The 23,481-nt window shown below is 43.8% G+C and overlaps 1 protein-coding gene across 3 annotated transcripts in view; it reads left to right on the top strand.

Moving 5' to 3' along the window:
- wnk1b (WNK lysine deficient protein kinase 1b) overlaps positions 1 to 23,481 on the top strand; it is a 72,305-nt gene that overhangs the window by 45,216 nt on the left and 3,608 nt on the right. For 2 of the 3 annotated variants that reach the window (XM_083527924.1, XM_083527923.1), the window contains exons 10-29: positions 4,459 to 4,548; positions 5,030 to 5,067; positions 7,942 to 8,095; positions 10,809 to 10,904; positions 11,364 to 11,588; positions 12,344 to 12,417; positions 13,153 to 13,309; positions 13,412 to 13,528; positions 13,905 to 14,012; positions 14,107 to 14,161; positions 14,258 to 14,401; positions 14,566 to 15,545; positions 16,154 to 16,234; positions 16,782 to 16,868; positions 18,139 to 18,175; positions 18,436 to 18,506; positions 18,646 to 19,109; positions 19,241 to 19,443; positions 19,654 to 19,842; positions 22,008 to 22,100. In XM_083527924.1, the coding sequence (XP_083384050.1) occupies positions 4,459 to 4,548; positions 5,030 to 5,067; positions 7,942 to 8,095; positions 10,809 to 10,904; positions 11,364 to 11,588; positions 12,344 to 12,417; positions 13,153 to 13,309; positions 13,412 to 13,528; positions 13,905 to 14,012; positions 14,107 to 14,161; positions 14,258 to 14,401; positions 14,566 to 15,545; positions 16,154 to 16,234; positions 16,782 to 16,868; positions 18,139 to 18,175; positions 18,436 to 18,506; positions 18,646 to 19,109; positions 19,241 to 19,443; positions 19,654 to 19,842; positions 22,008 to 22,100 (3,463 nt within the window). Of the gene's footprint in view, positions 1 to 1,804; positions 3,050 to 4,458; positions 4,549 to 5,029; positions 5,068 to 7,941; positions 8,096 to 10,808; positions 10,905 to 11,363; positions 11,589 to 12,343; positions 12,418 to 13,152; positions 13,310 to 13,411; positions 13,529 to 13,904; positions 14,013 to 14,106; positions 14,162 to 14,257; positions 14,402 to 14,565; positions 15,546 to 16,153; positions 16,235 to 16,781; positions 16,869 to 18,138; positions 18,176 to 18,435; positions 18,507 to 18,645; positions 19,110 to 19,240; positions 19,444 to 19,653; positions 19,843 to 22,007; positions 22,101 to 23,481 lie in introns of all 3 variants that reach the window. The other variant, XM_083527922.1, reaches the window with a different exon arrangement.

Genomic DNA, 23,481 nt, shown 5'->3' with positions numbered 1-23,481 from the left:
GACATTTAGAAACGGCGTCTGGAGTCTGCATTGCACTGATGTTTTTGAACGTATTCATCGTTATTTGTTGTGTATTTTTTTTTATGTCCTTGTGTTTTGATTTGTTTCTTTCAAATTTCTTAATATTTAAAAAAAAATTTTTTTAATCTGATCATTTAAATCTATAAATGGAAGCATTTTAGACGCCCGGATGTTCAGATTTTCTGTGTGTGTATTCGTCAAATGAACGCAGGCTTTTGTGTGTGTGAGGATTATTTTCGTGTCTCTTCCTCCGATTTTCTTTCTTTCTTTTGTTATGCATCACTTTTCTGTTATTTGTCCATTTGTGCCTCGTGTACGTTTACATTTCTACCCCCTCCTTCGCCTCCAGCCTTCTCCACCTCCCGCTGCACGTCGTGGTCGTAGCATGTCCGTTTGCGTGCCCTGCTTTCCCTGTGCTCCTTCTCCATCGTACCCTTCCAAGCTTCCCTCTACTCCTCCTCCGGTGCCCTCACCCAGACCGGGGATGTCAGACGGCGAGACGTTCGCAGGACGTCTGTCCAAGGCGCTGGAGTGTGTGTTACCTCGCCGCCGCGCCAGTCTTCCAGCACTCTTTGCCAGCCCTGTATGTTAGTGTGTCAGGGTGAAGTAGGAGCGTCCTGATGGGCCGGGCCTCAGAGACACACGTGGTGCGCTCCGGCGTGTCAAACCAGATAAATATTAGATCAGTCATAATATCGGATATTTAATATTTTTTCAGATTTAGACACATTATATAGATTAAAAAGTAGGGTCCCTGGTGGTCTAGTGGTTAGGATGCGGCGCTCTCACCGCTGCGGCCCGGGTTCGATCCCCAGTCAGGGAACCAACCCCAGCCACTCTTAGTGCCGGTCCCAAGCCCGGATAAATGGGGAGGGTTGCGTTAGGAAGGGCATCCAGCATAAAAACATGCGGATGATCCGCTGTGGCGACCCCTAATGGGAGAAGCCAAAAGAAAGTTAGTATATAGATAAAAAGTACTGGGAAACCTGACTTTTCCAGCCATATGTGAGGATGTTCATAAAGACACCCTTCTGACGGTCAGGTGTCCACAAACCTTTGTCCATAAAGTGGTTCCGACTTCCTTTTAACGTTAATCTCTAGGAATAAATCAGCTTCTTTCTTCCTCTTCATACGCAGCATCCTCAGTAGCTGCCTGCCTTCAGTCTAAATCGCGAAAACAGATCAAATCCTCGTGTTATCACGCGCCAGCCCACTTATTTCCCTGATATCAGGAGGGATTAGAAAGGCCAGACAGGAAATGAAGGGGACACGTTTATATTTTCGCATTGGTTTACATTAGCGCATTTTTTTTTTTTAAGACTCTAGGGAGAAAATAACCCAGAATGTCTCTCTGTTCGTTCTCTGAATAAATCATTTCAGAATCAAGCGAAATGGGTCATTTAGAGTCTCTTTCGGAGTCACAGAGAAGCGAATCCGTGTGCACTCCGGCGCCCGGCCCACCATCAGCACTCCTTTTTTCACATTAAATACAGATGCTTTAAAGGTTTTTGCGTTTCTTTTGGAAAAACGCAACCTTTACCGTTTCTGGATTTAATTTCACACCTATACACATATACTGCGACAGTACGTTCTTGCTTTCAAATGTGTTTTATAATTTTGTGCTTCATTTTTGAGGTTCCTTTTGCTTTCTTTGTGATGATACTCGCTGTATTGTTTCTCTGTCATCCATGTTCTGTTTCTCTTTTGCTCTTTGTGTATTTTGTATGACGCCGCGTTTCTTCCGCTACCTCACGACGATGCCATGTTGTTATCGCCACTTTAGCCGCAGTCTCTGGCTCAGCCGTTTGGCGCCGGAGGAGGCTCGGGTGCGTGCGAGCCGCCGCTTTCTTTCCCCTCTATCCCTGAGCGTCCCGTCTCCTTCTCCCCGCCGCCGTCCTGCCCACCCAAAGGTTTCAACGTCCAACGCCGCAAGAGCACGTCCATCTTAGAGGCGCATACGCGCCACTTTCAGCCCACTTACCGCAGCTATGGGAGCAGCCTCCACCCGTTCTCTAGTGTTGAAGCTCACGAGCAGTCGCACTTTCTGCTACCCACCGTGGCGGCTCATAGACTGGCCGAGCACATGCAGGCTTCGGCGGAGTCCTCGCACTGCTACAAGGACATCCGCCTGGAGCAGGAGGAGACGGTGCGTAGACTGAGTCTCAACCAGGCTGTCCTGCTGGACCATTTGGAGGCCATGGCATACAGTGGATACCCGATTACAGCACATCAGCTTAACCAGCTTACCTTTCACCAGCAAATGCAAGCTGCTGCTGCAAGTCTGGCGTACGAGAGCCCTCAGCCCAGCCCGGGTTACCTACATCCACACGTCCCGAGTGTCATGCGCCTCAACAACAGTCCCATCCCTCAGCCGACACCCGCTAACGTGGCGCAAGAATCCTGCTACCAGCCTCACCCGACATTTCCTCATTCTGCCCCGCCGGTGCTGGCACACACTTCTGATCCTGGCACTGCCTTCGAGTTCCATATGCACAACATCCAAACAGAGCCGGGAACCCTGGCTGCCAGGATGTACCGAGCCCGCCGTGGATCCATGGAGCTCAGTCTGGAGGACGCGTCAGGAAACGCAGGGCCTTGCAGTCGTCTACAGCCAGTCACCGAAGAACTCGGGAACTACACAAGCCCGGAGATGCCCCTGCCTCCAGGAAGCCTGCTCTTGCTCCACACTCAAAAAGAGCGTAGCCCGGATCCTTCCAGCGATTCCGTGACCTCGTCCGACACTGGAGACTTTCACTCGCCACCTCTGCCGCACGCCGGACGCCCAGGTTTGGATTCCTCGCTCGCTCAGTCCATCCCTCAGACCACGACGCAGCTTTACACGTCCGAACGAGGAAGCGGAACGAGCGACGGCCATCCTCCCACCCATCACTCTTATCTCTTCGTCCCACCGTCCGAGCAATCGGGCTCTCACATCAGCACTCTGCAGAGCGTCTGGGCCCGACAAACCGCCATCCAGCCTGAGCTTTCCTACCACGAGTCTGCTCTGAGCCTACAGGGTTCTGCTTTGGTGATTACACCTACCTGCTCTTCTTACTTTCCTCCCTAACCCCTTACCCCTCCACCCCATACTCTATTTTACCTGATTCAGTTTGTCCCTGTGGTTGTGGTTTTAACCTTCTCCAGCCATGCATAGCTCAACACAAGGTTGTAATTCACACGGACTTCTCTCAGGGCAAAGTAAACCTGCCTTCTAAAATCTCCTGCTCTTCTCCAGATCTTCTTTTTTTTTTTTTTGTATAAAACCTTTTCTTTCCTAGGACATTTCCTTGCCCTTTCATTTGTCTGATTTTTTGGGTGTATGTTCATATAAACAGATATATGATGTGTGCGTTTGAAGATACATAGTTATTATATTAGTAACATCTGGAAACTTAAAGTGCAAACGGGACGTCAACTTTTGTTTGTCGATACTAAATTAATTTACGATGATAATCGCGAGGCTTGAAAGGGTTCCAGAGGAAAACGGAGAATTCCCGTTTTTTTCAAACGCACGCAAACGTACAACAAAAATACGGGGGTTCGAGCAGGTTTACATTATGTTCCTTTCGTTCTTTCTTTTTTATGTTGCACCTATTATATTTTCTGCTTTATTCTCTTCTGTTTTTTGTTTTTGTTACTGAATGTTATTAACTCCTGCTTCTCCTAGAGCTGGATCCTTGTTGTATTTGGCTGGAAATGGTTAAAACGGTGTAATCATTTGAATATTCTTGTTAGTCTGTGTTCAGGACATGTACAGTGATGAAACGGATATTGATACTGTAACGGATATTATTAACCCTTAGAAATCTGACATCAGTGCCATCCTGCAATCGCATATCCTTCTGTTTCTTTTAAATTCTTTAATTCCCCCCACCCCCCACCCCCAATCTCACTCGCTTGGGTAACTATACGCTTCTGTACAGCTCATAGACTAAAGGCAGAAAGCAAAGGTAAGGCAAACTGCCTCATGCAACTATACTTGTGACAGGGACACGAGGACATAGTTGTGCTCAGCTTTCTAAGGGTTCATTCTCTTCCACGCTGGTAAAGTGTGTGAGCTAGCGAATATTTCCATGATGTGTATACGGCAGCACCGAGCACACAACCCTGTGCACTTTTTTTTCCCCCACTCATTCGACGCTCATCGTTCCACATGCATGAAGCCCTACTGTACTCAGTCCCCCGTACTAACACGTGATGCTGTCTGTGTGTGAAACGTCCTAACCGTATACCAAGAGCGAGGTCTCATCTGAGTGCCGCGGTCGCTCAGAAGGCTCCCGCTTTGCGTATGCACGTCTATTAATCTTCAGTTATCCGGTTGCCGATGGCCGATTCTGACTTGCGTTTTCTTTCTGTTTCTATCCGTTTTTTCCACCACTACCATCCCTCTGTCTTCCTCCATTCCTCTTTTTCCGTTTCTCACTGTCCCTTCTGTAGCAGGCTCCGCCTTCCCAGTCCGGTTCAGCTCATCCTATGGTCTCTACCAGCGCCCAGCCCACCCCCTGGAGCGAGCCGGTCAATCCACAGGTATGACCATTCTTCTGACCTTCTCTCCAGATTACTTTTAAATAGGAGGTCAGTGTGGAGGGGGGAGGGGGGGGGGAAAGAAACAGATGCGTTCTTACTCTGAATTTTCTCCTGTGTGTGAACGCTGTGGACTCCTGAGATGCTTCAGTATCTTTCTTTTTCTTGTTCTTGCTCTATATCTCTCGCTCTCTCTCTCTCTCTCTCTCTCTCTCTCTCTCTCTCTCTCTCTCTCTCTCTCTGTCTCTGTCTCTTATTCTTTCTTTAGATTTGCGTTCCTCTTTCTTTCACTCTCATATTCTTGCTCTCACACACTCTCTCTCTCCAAAAACACACTGTGCTCTGTCTGTCTGTCTGTCCGTCCATCCATCCATCCATCCATCCATCCATCCATTCATCCATCCATTCATCCATCCATCCATCCATCACTCCATCCATCCATCCATCTATCTCTTACACTGTGTATTGTATTTGTTTCTTATAGTATGGAGGTTACTTCATCCCAGCAGTCCATTCACAGGTAGAGAAACTCCCTAAACCCACTATAACCAACACTACATCTCTCTCTCTCTCTCTCTCTCTCTCTCTCTCTCTCTCTCTTTTTCTCTCTCTCGCTCTCTCTCTCTCTCATTCTCACACACACACAATCTTTTTCTTTTTGCTGTGTCATTCCAGGCCTCCGTTTTTTTGTAAAATGAATGGCCCCATTATTTATATATAAAAATAATTATAAAAGAGGAAAAATGAAAACCTTAAAAGCAACACACATTTTTTCACGACATCCTCGCTTTAATAAGATATAAAAAATAAATAAATAAAAAGAAAGAAACTCAAGAAATCATTTCTATTCACTAAACATTCGTTTTACTGATGCGCCAAGTATCAAATTACGACCAAAATCCGCCATCATGGCACACACCTGCAATTTCTGGGTGTGTGGAACGGATAGTCTGAGATTACATTATTTCCTATGGGAAAATTTGCGCTTTTTTCTAAAATGTTAAAATTTATATTTTGTCTTCATGCTCTATGTTGAGGTTGTTTTCACTAATAATAATCATACATTTGCATAAAGCATCCATATTTGTCTGTGCCCATGTCGATTAGAGTAATAATTTAAGGTACATTTAGAACAGATAGAAGTGCGTGAATAATTTGTGATTAATTAATAGTTACCTCATGATAGTACAAATATTCTAATCGATTGACAGCCCTTGAGATATACAGTGGGTACGGAAAGTATTCAGACCCCCTTAAATTTTTCACTCTTTGTTATATTGCAGCCATTTGCTAAAATCATTTAGGTTCATTCTTCTTCCTCATGAATGTACACACAGCTCCCCATACTGACAGAAAAACACAGAATTAAAAAGTCTATTGCATTAATTCGATTTGCACCATTTAATTTTTCTTTTTAAATGAAAACGGTTCAGACGCTAATGATCGCAAATGTTATTTGTATATAATTGACTGCGGTAATAAATAAATAAACATTTTTATGCTTTGCATTTCCCCCCCACTAACTGTACCGTAATTAAACCGCACCGTGACCAAGGTACCCGTGAATTTTGTCTAACGTTACACTAGTTAGATTTTCTGACAACGTGACGCTTGGATTGCAGCAGCGAAGACAGAAGACTGCATACCAGCGAACCACAAATGGTTATGGTTATTATCGACGATGACGCATGTAGAACATTCCTCGTGTTTGGTAATGAATTTTTCTGTGTATGAGGCACATGAGCATGTTCTAGAAGCAGTAGCATCATGGATAATACCCAAAATTACATGAAAACAACTTTTGTTAGGTCGAGAGAACAATTCGTTGCGTTGCCACCTGTCATGTCTTTATTCACCACTAGAGGGCCGCGCATGCGAGTTCGTAGGTTCTTGGCTTTGAACAAAATTCGGTTTAGAAATGCGATTTATTATTAGCATAGGCAGACAGGCCAAGCACGTGCAATGCGCGCTATTACACGCGCCTCCGCGGTTACCATAGCAACAAATTAAACAAGCCGATTATTTTAATGATGCAATTTGTAGGACCACGTTTTCCCGACTTTTCCGCTGCATTGCTACAGACCCCGATAAGTGTTTACCGGTTCACCCGTGTAGATGCACTCGGTCTCAGCAGGAGAATAATACGGAAGTCGGGATTCGGAAATTCAGGTAAACGTTTAATGTTTCGAGCGAAAACTTAAATAGTGCGTGTTAGTTTTTAATTTTTTTATGACAGTTTCTTTAAAAATAGCGCCACCTGGAAATGCTTTAGAAGCATGCACGGTATCTTCACAACGCGTTTATTATTGGTCTATATGCTAATTAGAGAGGCAGCAAAATTCAATTAAAATTGTAACACGCGCAAATGCAATATTCAAAATGTATTTAAATTTGTATGTTCCATTACCGTATATGCAAAACACGAAATGATATAATTTCCAACAGTAGTTTTAAATATGTAAATTACATGCAAACTTTAATGCTTTATAAGTCGCAAAATGAAAACTGTTTCTGCAACACCCTCAATGCAATTTTTTTTTTCTTCAAACGCCTTAAGTGTCAATGCATTAAAGTTTTTTGTGCTTTACCTTTTGCTCAGAATGCATAAGGAATATTTTTGCTGCAAATATCACACGGTGTTCAGATTAAAATGCAATCCTATTTCTGCCTGCACGTATTACCCCACACCAAGTTTGGGTAATAGATTTTCACTTTATTTTTGCAACTTATGAAGCGTTATAATTAGTATTTAATTTACATATTAAAACTACTGTTGGAAATGTCAAATGTAAAATATTTCATTTCATTTCCGTTGTCCTTTCGCACCAGACTTCGCACATGTAGTCAATTTAAATCTAGAAGAACATTGAATATTGCATTGCCATTTTGCATATTACATTTTGCAACCTCGACACTTCCATAGTAATAATGTTGTCTTATAACACTAAGTAGTGAGGATGAAAAAAAAAAAAGGAAAAAGGGCCACCCCAAGTGTCTAGTCACATTAACTTCTTATTATTTGAAACAGAATGATAATAGGATTCGTCTCAATCAAGCGAACACAAGTCCCACATGTCTGCTGTGAATAAATTACATTTGGTGTAAAAAATGTTTTCATTACTCCTCCAAAAGCACGGCTAATAACGTCGGCGTCTGAAGGGGTTCATTCATCATAAAAATCACAGGATTTTATGTAATAATATCCTTACGTAATATACATTATTTGATCAAAAACAGTGGTGTGGAATAGACGGATGAATTGTTGATCTTTTCTAGGAATATTATAGTTGACCAAATATTAGATCATATCCAGGGCTTATTTTATGCCAATCTTCTCGTTCTCTATTTTCAACAAATTCTTATATGAAACGATGTTTTTTTTTTTGTTCTCCGGGTGGTTCCACAGCAGGTTCCTCTAAACACTGCTTCTCAGCAGCCAATTGCCTCATTGGCTCAACATCAGCAGCAACCTTCTGCACCTCAACCTGCCAGCTCCGGCCTACAAAGCATTGCTCAAACACACATCCCACCCGGGTCTCCAGCTGCACAGGTATATCTCTCTCTCTCTCTCTCTCTCTCTCTCTCTCTCTCTCGCTGTCGCTCTCGCTCTCTCTCTCTCTCTCTCTCTCTCTCTCTCTCTCTCTCTCTCTCGCTGTCGCTCTCGCTCTCTCTCTCTCTCTCTCTCTCTCTCTCTCTCTCTCTCTCTCTCTCTCTCTCTCTCTCTCTCTCTCTCACACATATTACTAATGTTACAAATTCCCCATTTTATTCCCATACATGAAAACAAAAAGCACCAGATCAGTATCTTCCAACACAAACCTCCACACCAAGATACACACAAAACCTCAGTGTCTAAGCTCTCATTCATATTAGCAGCAGGTTCTTTCTAGATTATATCCCACTCAAATTTATAGCTGAATACAGCGGGAAATGTTTTTTTGCCCGATGACTAAATAAATACAAAAATCCTAATAAACGCCTTAAACCGCCGTTGAATAATTGAATAAAAACAGCATGGAAGTATCCTCCTGTAGGACATATCTCAAGCCTCCTGTAGGACATATCTCAAGCCTCCTGTAGGTCATATCTCAAGCCTCCTGTAGGACATATCTCAAGCCTCCTGTAGGTCATATCTCAAGCCTCCTGTAGGTCATATCTCAAGCCTCCTGTAGGACATATCTCAAGCCTCCTGTAGGTCATATCTCAAGCCTCCTGTAGGACATATCTCAAGCCTCCTGTAGGTCATACCTCAAGCCTCCTGTAGGACATACAGTGAGGAAAATAAGTATTTGAACACGCTGCTATTTTGCAAGTTCTCCCACTTAGAAATCATGGAGGGGTCTGAAATTGTCATCGTAGGTGCATGTCCACTATGAGAGACATAATCTAAAAAAAAAAAAAACAGAAATCACAATGTATGATTTTTTTACTATTGATTTGTATGATACAGCTGCAAATAAGTATTTGAACACCTGAGAAAGTCAATGTTAATATTTGGTACAGGAGCCTTTGTTTGCAATTACAGAGGTCAAACGTTTCCTGTAGTTTTTCACCAGGTTTGCACACACTGCAGGAGGGATTTTGGCCCACTTCTCAACACAGATCTTCTCTAGATCAGTCAGGTTTCTGGCCTGACGCTGAGAAACACGAAGTTTGAGCTCCCTCCAAAGATTCTCTATTGGGTTTAGGTCTGGAGACTGGCTAGGCCACGCCAGAACCTTGATATTCTTCTTACAGAGCCACTCCTTGGTTATCCTGGCTGTGTGCTTCAGGTCATTGTCATGTTGGAAGACCCAGCCTCGACCCATCTTCAATGCTCTAACTGAGGGAAGGAGGTTTTTCCCCAAAATCTCGCAATACATGGCCCCGGTCATCCTCTCCTTAATACAGTGCAGTCGTCCTGTCCCATGTGCAGAAAAACACCCCCAAAGCATGATGCAACCACCCCCATGCTTCACAGTAGGGATGGTGTTCTTGGGATGGTACTCATCATTCTTCTTCCTCCAAACACGTTTAGTGGAATTATGACCCAAAAGTTCTATTTTGGTCTCATCTGACCACATGACTTTCTCCCATGACTCCTCTGGATCATCCAAATGGTCATTGGCAAACTTAAGACGTGCCTGGACATGTGCTGGTTTAAGCAGGGGAACCTTCCGTGCCATGCATGATTTCAAACCATGACGTCTTAGTGTATTACCAACAGTAACCTTGGAAACGGTGGTCCCAGCTCTTTTCAGGTCATTGACCAGCTCCTCCCATGTAGTCCTGGGCTGATTTCTCACCTTCCTTAGGATCATTGAGACCCCACGAGGTGAGATCTTGCATGGAGTCCCAGTCCGAGGGAGATTGACAGTCATGTTTAGCTTCTTCCATTTTCTAATTATTGCTCCAACAGTGGACCTTTTTTCACCAAGCTGCTTGGCAATTTCCCCGTAGCCCTTTCCAGCCTTGTGGAGGTGTATAATTTTGTCTCTAGTGTCTTTGGACAGCTCTTTGGTCTTGGCCATGTTAGTAGTTGGATTCTTACTGATTGTATGGGGTGGACAGGTGTCTTTATGCAGCTAACGACCTCAAACAGGTGCATCTAATTTAGGATAATAAATGTAGTGGAGGTGGAGATTTTAAAGGCAGACTAACAGGTCTTTGAGGGTCAGAATTCTAGCTGATAGACAGGTGTTCAAATACTTATTTGCAGCTGTATCATACAAATAAATAGTTTAAAAATCATACATTGTGATTTCTGGATTTTTTATTTTTTATTTTTTTTATTTTATTTTTTTTTTAGATTATGTCTCTCACAGTGGACATGCACCTACGATGACAACTTCAGACCCCTCCATGATTTCTAAGTGGGAGAACTTGCAAAAAAGCAGGGTGTTCAAATACTTATTTTCCTCACTGTATCTCAAGCCTCCTGTAGGTCATACCTCAAGCACTCATTCGAGTCTCCAGTGCAAATTTCCTTTTGCTTTTCAGCGCAGAGCCTGTGGTGTTTATTTATTTATTAATTTTTTGAAGACCGTTGTTGCTGTGACACAATTGAATGAAATGAAATCAGAGATCTCATATAGCAAGTTATAATTGCTCTATAATCTTTTCCACAATCGGAGCCTTTACACTTTATATATATATATAATATATATAGCAATATATTTGAAATCTCATCCAATTCGTGCACTTATTACCCAGGTGTAGTTCAGGTCTGACCCGTCTCTTGGCATGCTGCCCGTGTGTTTGTTTGTTTGCATGGTTATAAGCAGGGCCTTAGCGAGTCGAGTCCTCGGATTGCGTCCCCATCGCCATGTGTGGAGCGTCTGTATTTCCAGTTCCAGACGTCTCAGCTCGCTCTGGTGCAGGTAGTCATTCTCGGTGGATGCTCACTTTAGACACTTCACCACTATGGTTTGGTGTGTGTGTGTGTGTGTCACATGAAAACAGCTGCTGAGCACTTTTTTATATTTTCGTCATGCTTAGAGTAAACTGCGACTCTTTTAGCACTCATATTGACTCGCATCCCCACCTCTCTGACATGACCCACCTCTCCACCCCTTACTGCACCTTCAACTGGATTTTGAGTGCCGTTGTGTTCTTGCTTGAGGCATGATGTTATGCTGGTCCCTGCTAGTTGTGTTCTGTCTGTATGGTTTATCCATTGATCGATTGATTGGTCGTGCCTAAATGGAACCGTGTTCTTCCTTTACCGAATTTTGGCCTTGCAGCCTTCGTCGCCCCCTCCGATCCAGAGTCCGGATCTTTCACCCTTCATCCAACCGATCGTCACACTTACCCCACTGCCCCTCTCCTATTTCTCCCAGCCGTCAGTGCCTGGCCTGGTCTTCGTGCCCCCTGTATCAGTGCCCGCTCAACCTCTTCCACTAACAGTGACCCAGGGACAGCAGCCGCTCCTGGTGGTGGCTTCATCGGTTCCCTCTTCCCCAGCACCGGGAACCGTACCACCTGCATCTGTGCCAACAATCTGTGTGGCCACCATCCCCACCCCCACTGAGCAGCCCGGGCTAGCATCAGACCCCCTGGCTCAGGTACCTCTGGAAAGGATGCCACGCCAAAACCACCTCAAACTGAGCTGACCATTTTATTATGTTGCAATTAATTTGCACATTTATTTTTTTGTTGGTTGTTGTTCATATGTATACAAAAGTTTGCGGACACCTGACCATACGATCTGTTTGAGTATCTTTTTATGAACATCCCATTCCACATGTAGTCCCCGTTCACTCTTATTAAAAAAAAATAAAAAAATAAAATATATATATATATAACAAATATAAAGCTTCACTCTTCTGGGAAGATGTTCCACCAGATTTAATGGAGATTTGTGCTCATTTTACAACACAAGGGGGGTTAGTAAAAGTGTAAAGGCATAATAATCCCAATAGAGTGGAGGTCAGAGCTAAATAGCAGACAACTCGAGATGTTTCAATCCAAACCCATTAATTCAAATCTTCATGGAGTTGACTTCAGGAGCATTGTCACGCTGGAACGTGAACAGACGTCATTTGACATTTAAATAGGATGTCTGTTCAAATTCGAATTTTGTATGTGACATAGAATTTAAATTTGAACAGACAGTTGATACAAATAGCAACAAATTTGTTGAAGAACCACATGAGTGGAAATTTCAGGTGTCCCAGTACTTTTCTCCATATACTTACAGGTTTTGTATCCTAAATTTTTCAGCGTGTTGAAGTAAACAAACTTTGACTACATCACGACATGACTTCACCTACACCTGATTTCACCTGATTGACCAAGTTGTGTTCTTTTTCCATTGTAGGCACCTCAGACCGGTTCCCAATCCACAGATGCGTCACAGCTCCAGGCCCCAGCGTTGCCCAGTGGAGTGGAAAGGTAAACCTTTAACAGGTTTTATTACCGTAATTCATCCCACACGGCTCATGAAGTTTTCATTCTGAGAGAATAAAAAACCTCCATCATCTGATAATGGATTTAAAAAACACGGTTATTAAAACGTATTTCTTTAAGGAGGTTATTTTTTTAGGGGGAGGGGGTAAGCCAGAAAAAAAAGTCTTGTTTATTGCAGACATAAAATGTAACTATAAATGGACAAAAAAAATCTTTCCACCATAATTTGGTTCTTCCCCAAACTCTCATCACCAAGTTGGATGCACACAATTGTGTATTTCTGGATTTATACTTGAAATAGGAGACACAAACCTGTTCACCTGAGCACAAAGCCAGATCCATGAAGATCTGCTTTTTTAAAAAATAGGTTGGAGGGGAAGATCTCCTGCTATAGCGCTCTGACTTCAACCCTAGTGAACACATCTGGGATAAATTAGAATACTGACTGAACCCCAGGCCTCCTCACCTTACAGTACCTGACTTAAATAACACTCTTGTGGCTGAACGAGCACACATCTCCACAAGAACACTCCAATATCTAGTGGAACATCTTCCCAGATGAGTGGAGTTTATCATAAGAGGAAATGGAGATTAAATATGGAATGGGATGTTCAAAAAGCACATTCGAGTCCATATAGTGTGCGTCGGATTTTTAGCTTGAGGGTGGTAACATTTACCGAACACGCTTTTTTTTTCTTCTTCTTCTTCTCCTCCTCTCAGCAGCCACTCCGATGTGGCATCGGGAACGAGCGACGGAAACGAGGGCGTGAGCAGCGGCAGGCACGAGGGTCGTTCGACCAAACGGCACCAGCGCCGATCCGTACGCAGCCGTTCCCGCCACGAGAAGATCACCAAAGCCAAACTGAACGTCCTCAATGTGAGTCCAACGGCGCCCTTATTCTCCTCCTCTCTTACGCCAGACCCCTTTCGCTTTCGGTTAGACTTGAACCGCACGTTTGTTGGTCTTTTTTTTTTCCAGATCTCCCACATGGGAGACAGGGTTGCCGAGTGCCAGCTGGAAACGCACAACAGGAAAATGGTGACTTTCAAGTTCGACCTGGACGGAGATAATCCTGAGGAAATCGCACAGATCATGGTAAACACACACACACACACACACACACACACACACACACACACAGGGTTCTTATCAGCAGGTCTTTTTTTTAACAGATCAGAGAAATTTTATTGTATTCGTTTTTTGTTGTTTTTTAAGCCCCAACCAGATGTTTGCACTAAAATACACTGGCAAAAGGCACTGAACTCTTATGATGACCTCAAGATTAAATAAAATCCCAAATTCCAGGATCAACATACCTAATTAAAGGAGCAGTGTTCGGATCACAGATTTTGTTTCACCTCATTCGATTTTGTATTTGGCCTCGACTATTTAAAAACAGAATGATTATAAAGGGTAATTAGTGGCATGGATGGAATGCATGTCTTTTTTTTTTTTTTTTTTACTTTACCAGGTCGAAAGCGAGTTTATTCTGGAGAGCGAGCGAGAGTCCTTTATCGAACAGGTTCGCGAGGTCATCGAGACTGCGGATGAAAACGGTCTTGAAAGGGAAGGTATTCAGGTACTGCGTCCAAAACATCCGGACTCTCTTTACTATCTATATCGGACCCGCTGCTTCACCTCGTAACCGTTTCTAAAACGCTTTTGTTCTACAGACCGTGAGCAATCCTGAAGAGCAGACGACCGCTCCGTACACACCTCTCCAGACAGGTAGACTTTTACAAACCCTGCACCACTTGCCTTTTCATGCTCGGTGTATTCTTTTCCTAAAAATTTCATTCACGTCGTCTCTGATCTCCGTCCCAGGTCCTGGAGGAAATATCGCTACACAGGTGGTGACCTCAGCAGGCCGCCGGTTCATCGTCAGTCCCGTTCCCGAGTCCAGACTGAAGGAACAGTTCCTCAGCGCGGTTCAAGCCCCCGCTCCGATTTTCGAGCAGCCCGCAGCACGTAAGCAGAAATCTTTTGTTTTCATTACAACATCTGCGTAATTGCTTTTGGCTGATGCGTGACTCGTTATGAAAATAGCCGTTATGTAATCCGTTGTTGATTTGATTGATTTAACAGACCGGTTACCTAGCAACGCAAATTTAATTATACATGTTTTTTCTTAGCAGCGGGACTGCATGCGGCAGGGATGTCTCAGTCCGCCTCGACGCTTTCCCTGCAGCAGGCGTTTGCCGAAATGCGGCAAGGGCAGTACGACCCTGGGCCGAGCACAGCGCCCCCTACCCTCAACACCTCCCTTCCTCCACTGTTACCTGCAGTCAGCTCATTGCCGCCCCCTTCCTCCACTACAATGCTGTCATCTCCACCACAGTCCTCCGAGTTTGCCAGCACTCCTCAGGCAGTCTCTTCTTTGTCCTGTTCTCCTCCTCCATCACTCGCTCCTGTAGTGGTCTCCTTGCCTCCTCCTCAGATGCCCCTGCCTGTCACTCAGCCTGTTGCGAGCAGCATGCCCGCTCAGCCGTCCACAGGCCCATCTGCGGTGTTTCCCCAGCCGGCCATCCCTGTACAGTCTCCTATCAGCACAGCAGTGCCGAGTAGCGTATCTCCGCCGTGCCAACACGCTCCTGTTTTAAACAACGTGAGCGCTTTTCCTGGTGGAATCGCAGAACAAACTACTGTCGCTCAAATCACCCCGAGCACAGCCGTTCAAACTCCTCAGCTCGCCGCTAGTGCCGTTGCCCCCCTCCCCGTCACCACCCCTTTGCCACAGGTGCCGGTCACTACCAGTGCCCCTGTTGTGCAGCCCACCCTGGTAAACAGCCAACCGCAGCCCTCCACACTGCCCAACCAGAGTCATTCCCACTGCGCCGAGTGCGAGTGCGACTCTCAGAGCAAAACGCCAGGCATCGATGACATCCACGCGCTAGACAAGAAGCTGCGCTCACTCTTCGCGGACTTGGGTGCCGGTCCTCCTTCCGCCCAAACAGACGCCACTGCTTCGGAGCCGGCTGCTCCCGGCACATCGTCCCCTACCACCTCCAGCACCAACCCTCTTCCTCCTACCAGCTTACCTCTGAGCTCTCCTATGTCCACCCCGGTCACTAGCGCCACCCCCGGCAGCAAAACACCAATATCCCGCTTGCCGGTGAGTAGCATTCGCTGCCTGGAATTCGGCGTACGAACCAAACATCAGCTGACATATTTCCTTTCTCTGTCAGCAAACTCTGTAGAAATCCTGTAGAACCACTAACAATCTATGGAATGACTATTCTGCTATTTAACACCACACACAAACCCTGTGCCTTCTACACTACATGTAATGCATGTGATTTTTTTTTTTTTAGCAGGTGGGCCATAAAACACGTGTGGAAGGGGTTCATTCCTTTTTGTGCCACAGTGATTTTTTTTATGTATTTATTGAGAGATGACGTCATATATTACCCCATTTATATTTTATAATTCTTTGGGAACGTTCATTAAACATGTCGTAAAAAAAACATTATAGCGGCTATAAACAGTCGTAAACACGACTGGTTCAAAGCACGGAGGAATCCTCTACAATAGCTAAGCAAACTGTAAACGTTTAAATGTAACGTAATTTTACGACAAGTCTTCATACCGCCTGGCACGGTTACGGACGAGCCCCGTTCCTCTTGGAAGCTTCCTGTGACCTGTAGGTGGCACAGTAGCCTTTTTTTTGCTAGCGCTCTTGTACCACTTGCTGAGGTTTGATCTTCATCTTCATCTCGTTAGGTGTTGCCTGTCGGCTCCGAGCAGGCCGGCACGCCACCCACAGAACACCCACCTCTCTTCCCGGGACCTTGTCTAACTCAGGTGCATTATTCTTCTTCCCTTTTCTATCAGTGCTTCGCTTCTGTCGTTTAGTCTCGTATTTTTCTCACCATATTAAACACGTTTCTCTCTCACTCTCTACACACATCTTCTCCCTGATAAACAAGTGAAGCATGCAGAGAGCTTGCTAATCAAATTAATATCAATTTTGCATGGCGTCGCATTTCAGCGGAACTCATTAGCCCTGTGATTCTTATTAACTCTCTCGCTTTCTCTCTCTCCCTCTGAGGAATTCAGAAAATGTCGTAAATTTCGTTACTCGCGCTGCACACGGAAAAATGCCGATTTTGAAGATGCATAAAAAAGATTTCAATATGAGTGGAGCATGAGATGAAAGAGGACGTCGTCGTTCACTTAGGAACAATGTGTGTCCATCCCTAAAGCTCAGCAGACTCCAGACTAGCATTAAAGCCCTGCTCTTTTTTTTTTTTTTTTTTTTTTTTTTTGCAGAATGTAATTTGTGTGCGTGCTTTTTTTTTTTTCTGCAATATGACTAAATGGACATGGGTTTAATCGCATTCTTTTTTAGTCCCAGCAGCCATTGGAGGATCTGGATGCCCAACTGAGACGAGCTCTAAGCCCAGAGACGGTGTCTGTTAGCAGCACCACACATCAGGTACATATATACACACACACACACACACACACACACACACACACACAGTATCTCACAAATACTCATTAATTATTCGAGCAGTTCAAATGTGGTGCCTTTGAGTCCAATTCTCTCATACTGACCACTGGATGTTCAACATGCACCTCATGGTAAAGAGTCTCTGAGGATTTGAGAATTAGAAATGTTGCTCTCCACTTATATGTCCGAGGCTGTAAGAAGATCAGAAACACCCTGAAACTAAGTAACAGTACAGTGTTCAGGGTCAAACAGAGGTTTTCTGAGACGGGTTCCACTCTGAACAGTAATGGTCCATCAAAAAAGTCGAGTTCTTCGTGTTGTGCGTCAGATGCAGAATCTGCTTCATAAAACAGACGCATGAGTGCTGCAGCATTGCTTTAGAGGTAGAAGCAGAAGGTCCGCTTGTCAGTGATCAGACCTTACACACACACACACACTGCAACAAGTCTGTGTGCAGTCTCAGAAGGAGCCTCTTCTGAAGCTGCTCACAGGAAACCTGTAAACAGTTTGCTGAAGAACAGCCTGTCCAAGAGCATGAATTACTGGATCCATGTTTTGTGATCTGATGAGACTGAGATAAACTTATTTGGCTCAGATGGTGTCCAGCATGTGTGGCAACGCCCTGGTGAAGAGAACCAAGAAAATTGTGTCTTACCTACAGTCAATAATGGTGGTGGTAGTATAATGGTCTGGGGCTTCATGAGTGCTGCTAAAAACATGAATTTCCAGCATGTACTGTAACATTCTGAAGCAGATCATGACGCCCCCCTTCAGAAACTGGTCTGAACGTCAGTTTTACAACATAACGGCCCCAAACACACCACCAACATGACTTGCTGAGGAAGCTGAAGATAAAGATGACAGAGTAACCATGTATGTCTCCAGACATAAACCCTATTGAGCACCTGTGGGATCCTCAAGCAGAAGGTGGAGAAGCACCATGTGTCTAACATCCAGCAGCTCCGTGAGGTCATTATGGAGGAGTGGAAGAGGAACCTAGCAACAACCTGTGCAGGTCTGGTGAATTCCATGTTCAGGAGGATTAAAAGCAGTGCTGGATAACAATGGTGCTCACACACAATATTCACACTGGACACAGTTTTGACATGTCCACTGAGGGTGTACAGTAAATCTGAACGTCACGTGCTCCGAGTAGCACCATAAGTGTCGGGAAAATGTTTTGACGCCACCTCGTACGTGATGTTATGATGTTTGACGTGCAATTTTTCTCCATTCTCTTTTTCTTTTGCAGTCCTCTCATGCTGGGGTGATTCCTGGAGGACAGCCAGGTGTGTGTGTGTGTGTGTGTGTGTGTGTGTGTGTGTGTGTGTGTGTGTGTGTGTGTGTGTGTGTGTGTGTGTGTGTGTGTGTGTGTGTGTGTGTGTGTGTGTGTGTGTGTGTGTGTGTGTGTGTGTGTGTGTGTGTGTGTGCAGTTATTTTTTTAATTAATTTATTTATTTCTAAACTCCAATTCAAAATATGACTTAAAATATACATTCTTTTTTAATTTATATTATTATTTCTAATGTCTCGACTGCCTCTTTTTCAGTTCCATTTTTTCTTGAAGGTGATCCGGGGGTTGTGTCAGCACCTGGAGGCTTCACCCTGGGTCGATTTCAGGTGATGATCACCACAGCCCTTTAGCCTGAATTATTCATTATTGTTAATAGTACAATTTGACACATTCTATTTCTATAATATCCTACTGTCTAATCCATTTTTTATTTCTGTTAATGGTTCCCCCCTCCATGTCTTCCAGGTGTCTTTAGCAGTTGATGACCCTTCCCTGCTTCTTCCCACCACCTTCAGTGACTCATCTTCCTCCACCTCCTCTACTTCATCCTCTAATCTCTCCAGTCCAGAGAACACACTGCACAGGGCATCATCTTCTCTGCATGAAACCAGGTTTGACACGGTGGACGCTTTGCCCCCTGCACCCCCCAGCCAACCCACTACAATCGGCCGCTTCCAGGTCACCACCAAGAGCGAAACCACAGTTGGCCGTTTCTCTGTGAGCCGAGCCTCAGATGAGCCAACAGCTCCTACACCTGTAGAGTCTCCAGAACCGTCACCACAGGGTTTCCAGACTAAGGGCAACGGCTCTGCGGTCAGTCCTGACGGCAAAAGCCTGAACAACTCTTTCAACTCGTACTTCAGCAGCGATAACGACTCTGAGTTTGAAGACGAGGACTTCAAAAGGGAAATCAGCAAGCTTCGCGAGAAGTACGCGTCTCTCTAATGTTCATTAAGATCTATTGTGTTGAGATGTTAGGATTGTTTCAGCGCAGCTCTCTGTGGAATCGGTAATCCTCTGGCTGGAGGTCTAAGATGTTCCGTTGTGGTTTTCCCCTTAGGCACATGATCGAGAGTCAGGCGCTCTACGCCCGGCAGAAAGAGGAGATCGATACCCTTTTCGCCCGGGCTGGCAAAGTCCCCCCCGCCATCATAAACCCACCCGCCATGAACCTGGCAGGCCGCCGGCGCCGACCCACCAAAAGTAAAAGCAGCAAGTCGAGCCGCGCAAGTTCTCAGGGCAGTAAAAGCCCGGTTCAGCCTGGTACGCTTTTATCCCACACCAAAACACACGACGTGGGTGCTGATAATGCATCCTGCAGAAAAACACAGGCTTCGAAATAACAGTGCTCTATGTGTGTTTGCTATGCTGTTGTGTGTGTGTGTGTGTGTGTGTGTGTGTGTGTGTTTGCTATGCTGTTGTGTGTGTGTGTGTGTGTGTGTGTGTGTGTGTGTGTGTGTGTGTGTGTGTTAGGGAGTACCACTCTATCGACTCAAAGTGCACCCTTGGTATACCAGGCCCAGCAGTCCAGCGGGTTGGGAGAGGCAGGAAGCAACCCCCTGTTTCAGGCTTATAAACCCTCACCCTCCAGCGAGAACCTGTACTCAGCCTACACTAGTGACGCCACGCTGTCTGCCCCCAGTCTCTGTCTGCCCACGCATGGTAACATATTCACACACACACACGCAAACCCGCTCACAAATCCCTGCTTCTAAACCTCATGCTGTGCCGCAGCCCTTTCATACCGCCATACCTTTTATTTACGAGGTGGTATCATAAAAGCTTCGAGACTAGCTCTCGATATATATATATATATATATATATATATATATATATATATATATATATATATATATATATATATATATATATATATATATATATATATATATTGTGCACTATCTATATAAGGCACTATGTGTGTAGAGAAAGAAGGTTGTTTAAATAAATAAAGGTTGTATACACAGTGTTTATTTCATATTCTAACGGTGTAGTGTAGAGATCAGTAGGGTGATGGTGGATGGAAAAAATCTTGCCCAGAACCTACTGGATCTGGTGCGTATGTTCCTGTACCTCCATCTAAATGAAAGGAGGTTAAACAGTTTGTTACTAGGATATGAAGGGTCCTTGATGATGACCTGAGCTCTATGCAGACAACTGCTTTGTTAAAGGTGCACAATAGCAGGTAGTTGGGGGCCAGTGACGCATTGGGCCGTTTTGAACACCTTTGCAGGACTTTACGTTCGCACACAGTGGAGCCTCTGTATCATACAGTGAGGGAGTTGATCAGGCGGTAAAAACTAAAGCTGGAGGCTCTTTTTTTTTTACCTCAGTTTTATTAATATAGACTGGGGAGTGTCTTCTGCTGTTGTGCTCCTGTTGAGCACTTTAGTCTTCATTGCATTGAGGGTCTGGTTGTCTCGCTGTCAGGCTTCAGATCTCATCCCTGTAGGGCAGATTCGTCGTCGTTGCCGATCTGGCAGACCACAGTGGTGTCATCTGCATACTTGATGTGAATGTTGGAGTCATGCAGAGAAGCACAGTCATGGGTGAACAGGGAGAAGATTAATGGGCTTAGAACACAGCCCTGTGGGATCTCAGTGTTTAGAATGAGGGTCGAGGATACCTTTTTGCCCAACCTAACCGACTGAGGTCTGTTGGTGAGAAAGTCCAGAATTCATCTGCATGTGGAGGTGCAGATACCCACATCACTGAGCTTAGTGATCACTACAGTGGGGAGGACTATATTAAACGCAGAACTAAAGTCAGTGAACAGCGTTCTGATGTAGGTGTTGTTTTTATCCAGATGGTTGAGGGCTAAATGAAGAGCCGTGTAACCTCCATCCTCTGTTGACCTGTTAGGGCGATAAGCAAACTGGTGTGGGTCCAGTGTAGGTGGTAGACCCTCAGTGAGGTGATTCAGAACCTCAAAGCACTTTATAACAATAGGGGTGAAAATTAATTCAGGCAAAAACATTTGATACCACCTCGTGTGTGTGTGTGTGTGTGTGTGTGTGTGTGTGTGTGTGTGTGTGTGTGTGTGTGTGTGTGTGTGTGTGTGTGTGTGTGTGTGTGTGTGTGTGTGTGTGTGTGTGTGTGTGTGTGTGTGGATATATATATATGAAAGACTACATTTTAAGAGATTTCAATGAACCCTTTTTTTAAATGCCCTCATGAATTCAAGACAGAATCTACTTTCGCAGAACGCAGGCTTGTTACGTTAATATTAAACAATTACAATTATTTGAAGTTCCCTTAAAATAAAAGTAAAAAATAAATTCTTGTTATTATGTAAATGTAAATGTAACCTGTACCATTTGTTCACTGTGTTCTAGAAACTAACATCAGAATCCGGATGAAGTTAAATGTCTGATATAAAAGTAGCATCATTACTACGACTCAGTAAATGGAAATGTTTCGATATTGTTTTTAATTCTTCGAGGAAAAGCTGTTGTGGTGCGCAGGGTGCAATTTATCATATATTTCCCGGAGGACGTAGATGGTGTGAGCGTTACCTCTGACATTACTGAAGCTTTCTGAAACTCATCAGCTGGTGCTTTGCTGTAACCTGATGTCAGGGATCACGTGTGCTTCCAGCCGGCCCTCACTGAGCAGTGACGCTTTATGCTCACCTATCTTTTGAACTCTCTCTCTGTCTCTCTGTCTCTCTCTCTCTCTCTCTCTCTCTCTCTCTCTGTCTTTCTTGAGCTCACAAACTTGTTTTCCATTCCTACTGTGTATTTGTGTGTGTCTCTTTCTTCCTCTCCTTCTCTGTACCTCGTACTTTTTTTCCTACCTCTCTCTTCCCTCTCTTTTTTGTGCCACAGGCTGTGTAAAGTTCAGCTGTGGGTCGGAGAGAGTGACCTTCAAACCAGGTGGCAGAAGGACCCGTTTTCTGAGTACGCCGTGCTTGGCTCTTTGTGTGTAACGCTTTTCCTTTGTCTATTTTTCTACACTCTGACGCGATTCTTGTTGGGGTTTTTTTTTTTTTATTATTATTATTATTATTATTTAATTTGTTTGTTTATTTATTTTTTGGAGAACACTTTCCGAGTGATTCAAAATTCACACCTAAAATGGTTTAACCACTAAACCATCTTCAAGAAAAAAAAATTATAAGATTTTTCACATGAATAAAAAAAAATACAAAATTGGTTTAAAAAAATTCAACAAAAACAACTCAACTTCGGTGTCTAATAAATTCCGTCTGTTTAACAGCCGTTTCTCGAGTTAATGTTGCAGAATCGTAATTGACCAATAGGTGGCAGTGTAAATTGGTGCACAGCAGCGAATTAGTAGTGTTGGAGCTCTAATACCAAAATAAAAAGGCAGGAAAAGACAGAGCTCAGTTTGGGGCTTATTTAGTTATTATTTATTAATTTTTTTATATATCTGATTCAAAGGCTTTTTCACCTTATCATTAAGATTAGTTATAATGGGTCTGTCATGAGACGTCTCTCATGACAGACCCATTATTATAACGGACCCATGGTTATAACGGTGTTATAAAAGTTTAATTCCATTATATTCGAGATCCCACGTTCTCTAAAGTTTATACCTTTTTTGGGTTCATTTTAACTCCTGAACCATAATAAAACCGCATACCACCTCTCTCACATCCTCAACACTTTAACCATTACCATAATCTATTTCATACATGTGTGCATTAACTCTTTTTATGATTGATTTTTCTATAACTAATGTTGTTTGTTTATTTGTTTGTTTGTTTTTAAACATTTCAGACCACTGATTTATTTGTAAATCTTTAAACCTTTTTTTTTTTTATAAATTCTTTTATTTACACTTATATAACTAATTTTATATAAATAATTTTTTTTTGAGCCTAGAATTATCTTAGAATTTAGGATTTGAGTTTAAGATTTGAGTTTAAGGTTTACTCTTTGTCTGTAATCGAGTGCAAAAATAAGGGACTTTATTTCTTTTCTCTTTTTTTTCCTCTTTCCCCCCCCTTTTTTTTTTTTTTTTTTTTTTTTTTTTTTTTTTGCATAATTCGGGGGTGGGGGGGCGGGGGCGGATCCAAAGGAAAGAATTCCGAGTGTATGAATGTGGGGGAAATCTGGGAAAACAAAAAAAAAAAAGCCGTCGCAAGATCTAAAACGGTAAAATACCGTTAAATAGCTGAAAAAGAGTCGTAAAGCACCAAATGGAGATTTTAGAAGAACTGACGTGAGTAAACGGTGGGAAGTAAAACTGAAAACGTGTAATAGGTCTTTAGGGGTAATATCGAATTGAGGTTGGCATACAGAACATTATTTATATTATCTATAATAATATATTATA

Source organism: Silurus aristotelis (genome assembly GCF_946808225.1).
Source record: "Silurus aristotelis genome assembly, chromosome: 24".
In the NCBI taxonomy this organism is placed as follows: domain Eukaryota; kingdom Metazoa; phylum Chordata; class Actinopteri; order Siluriformes; family Siluridae; genus Silurus; species Silurus aristotelis.
This window is presented reverse-complemented; position numbering and strand designations above follow the sequence as displayed.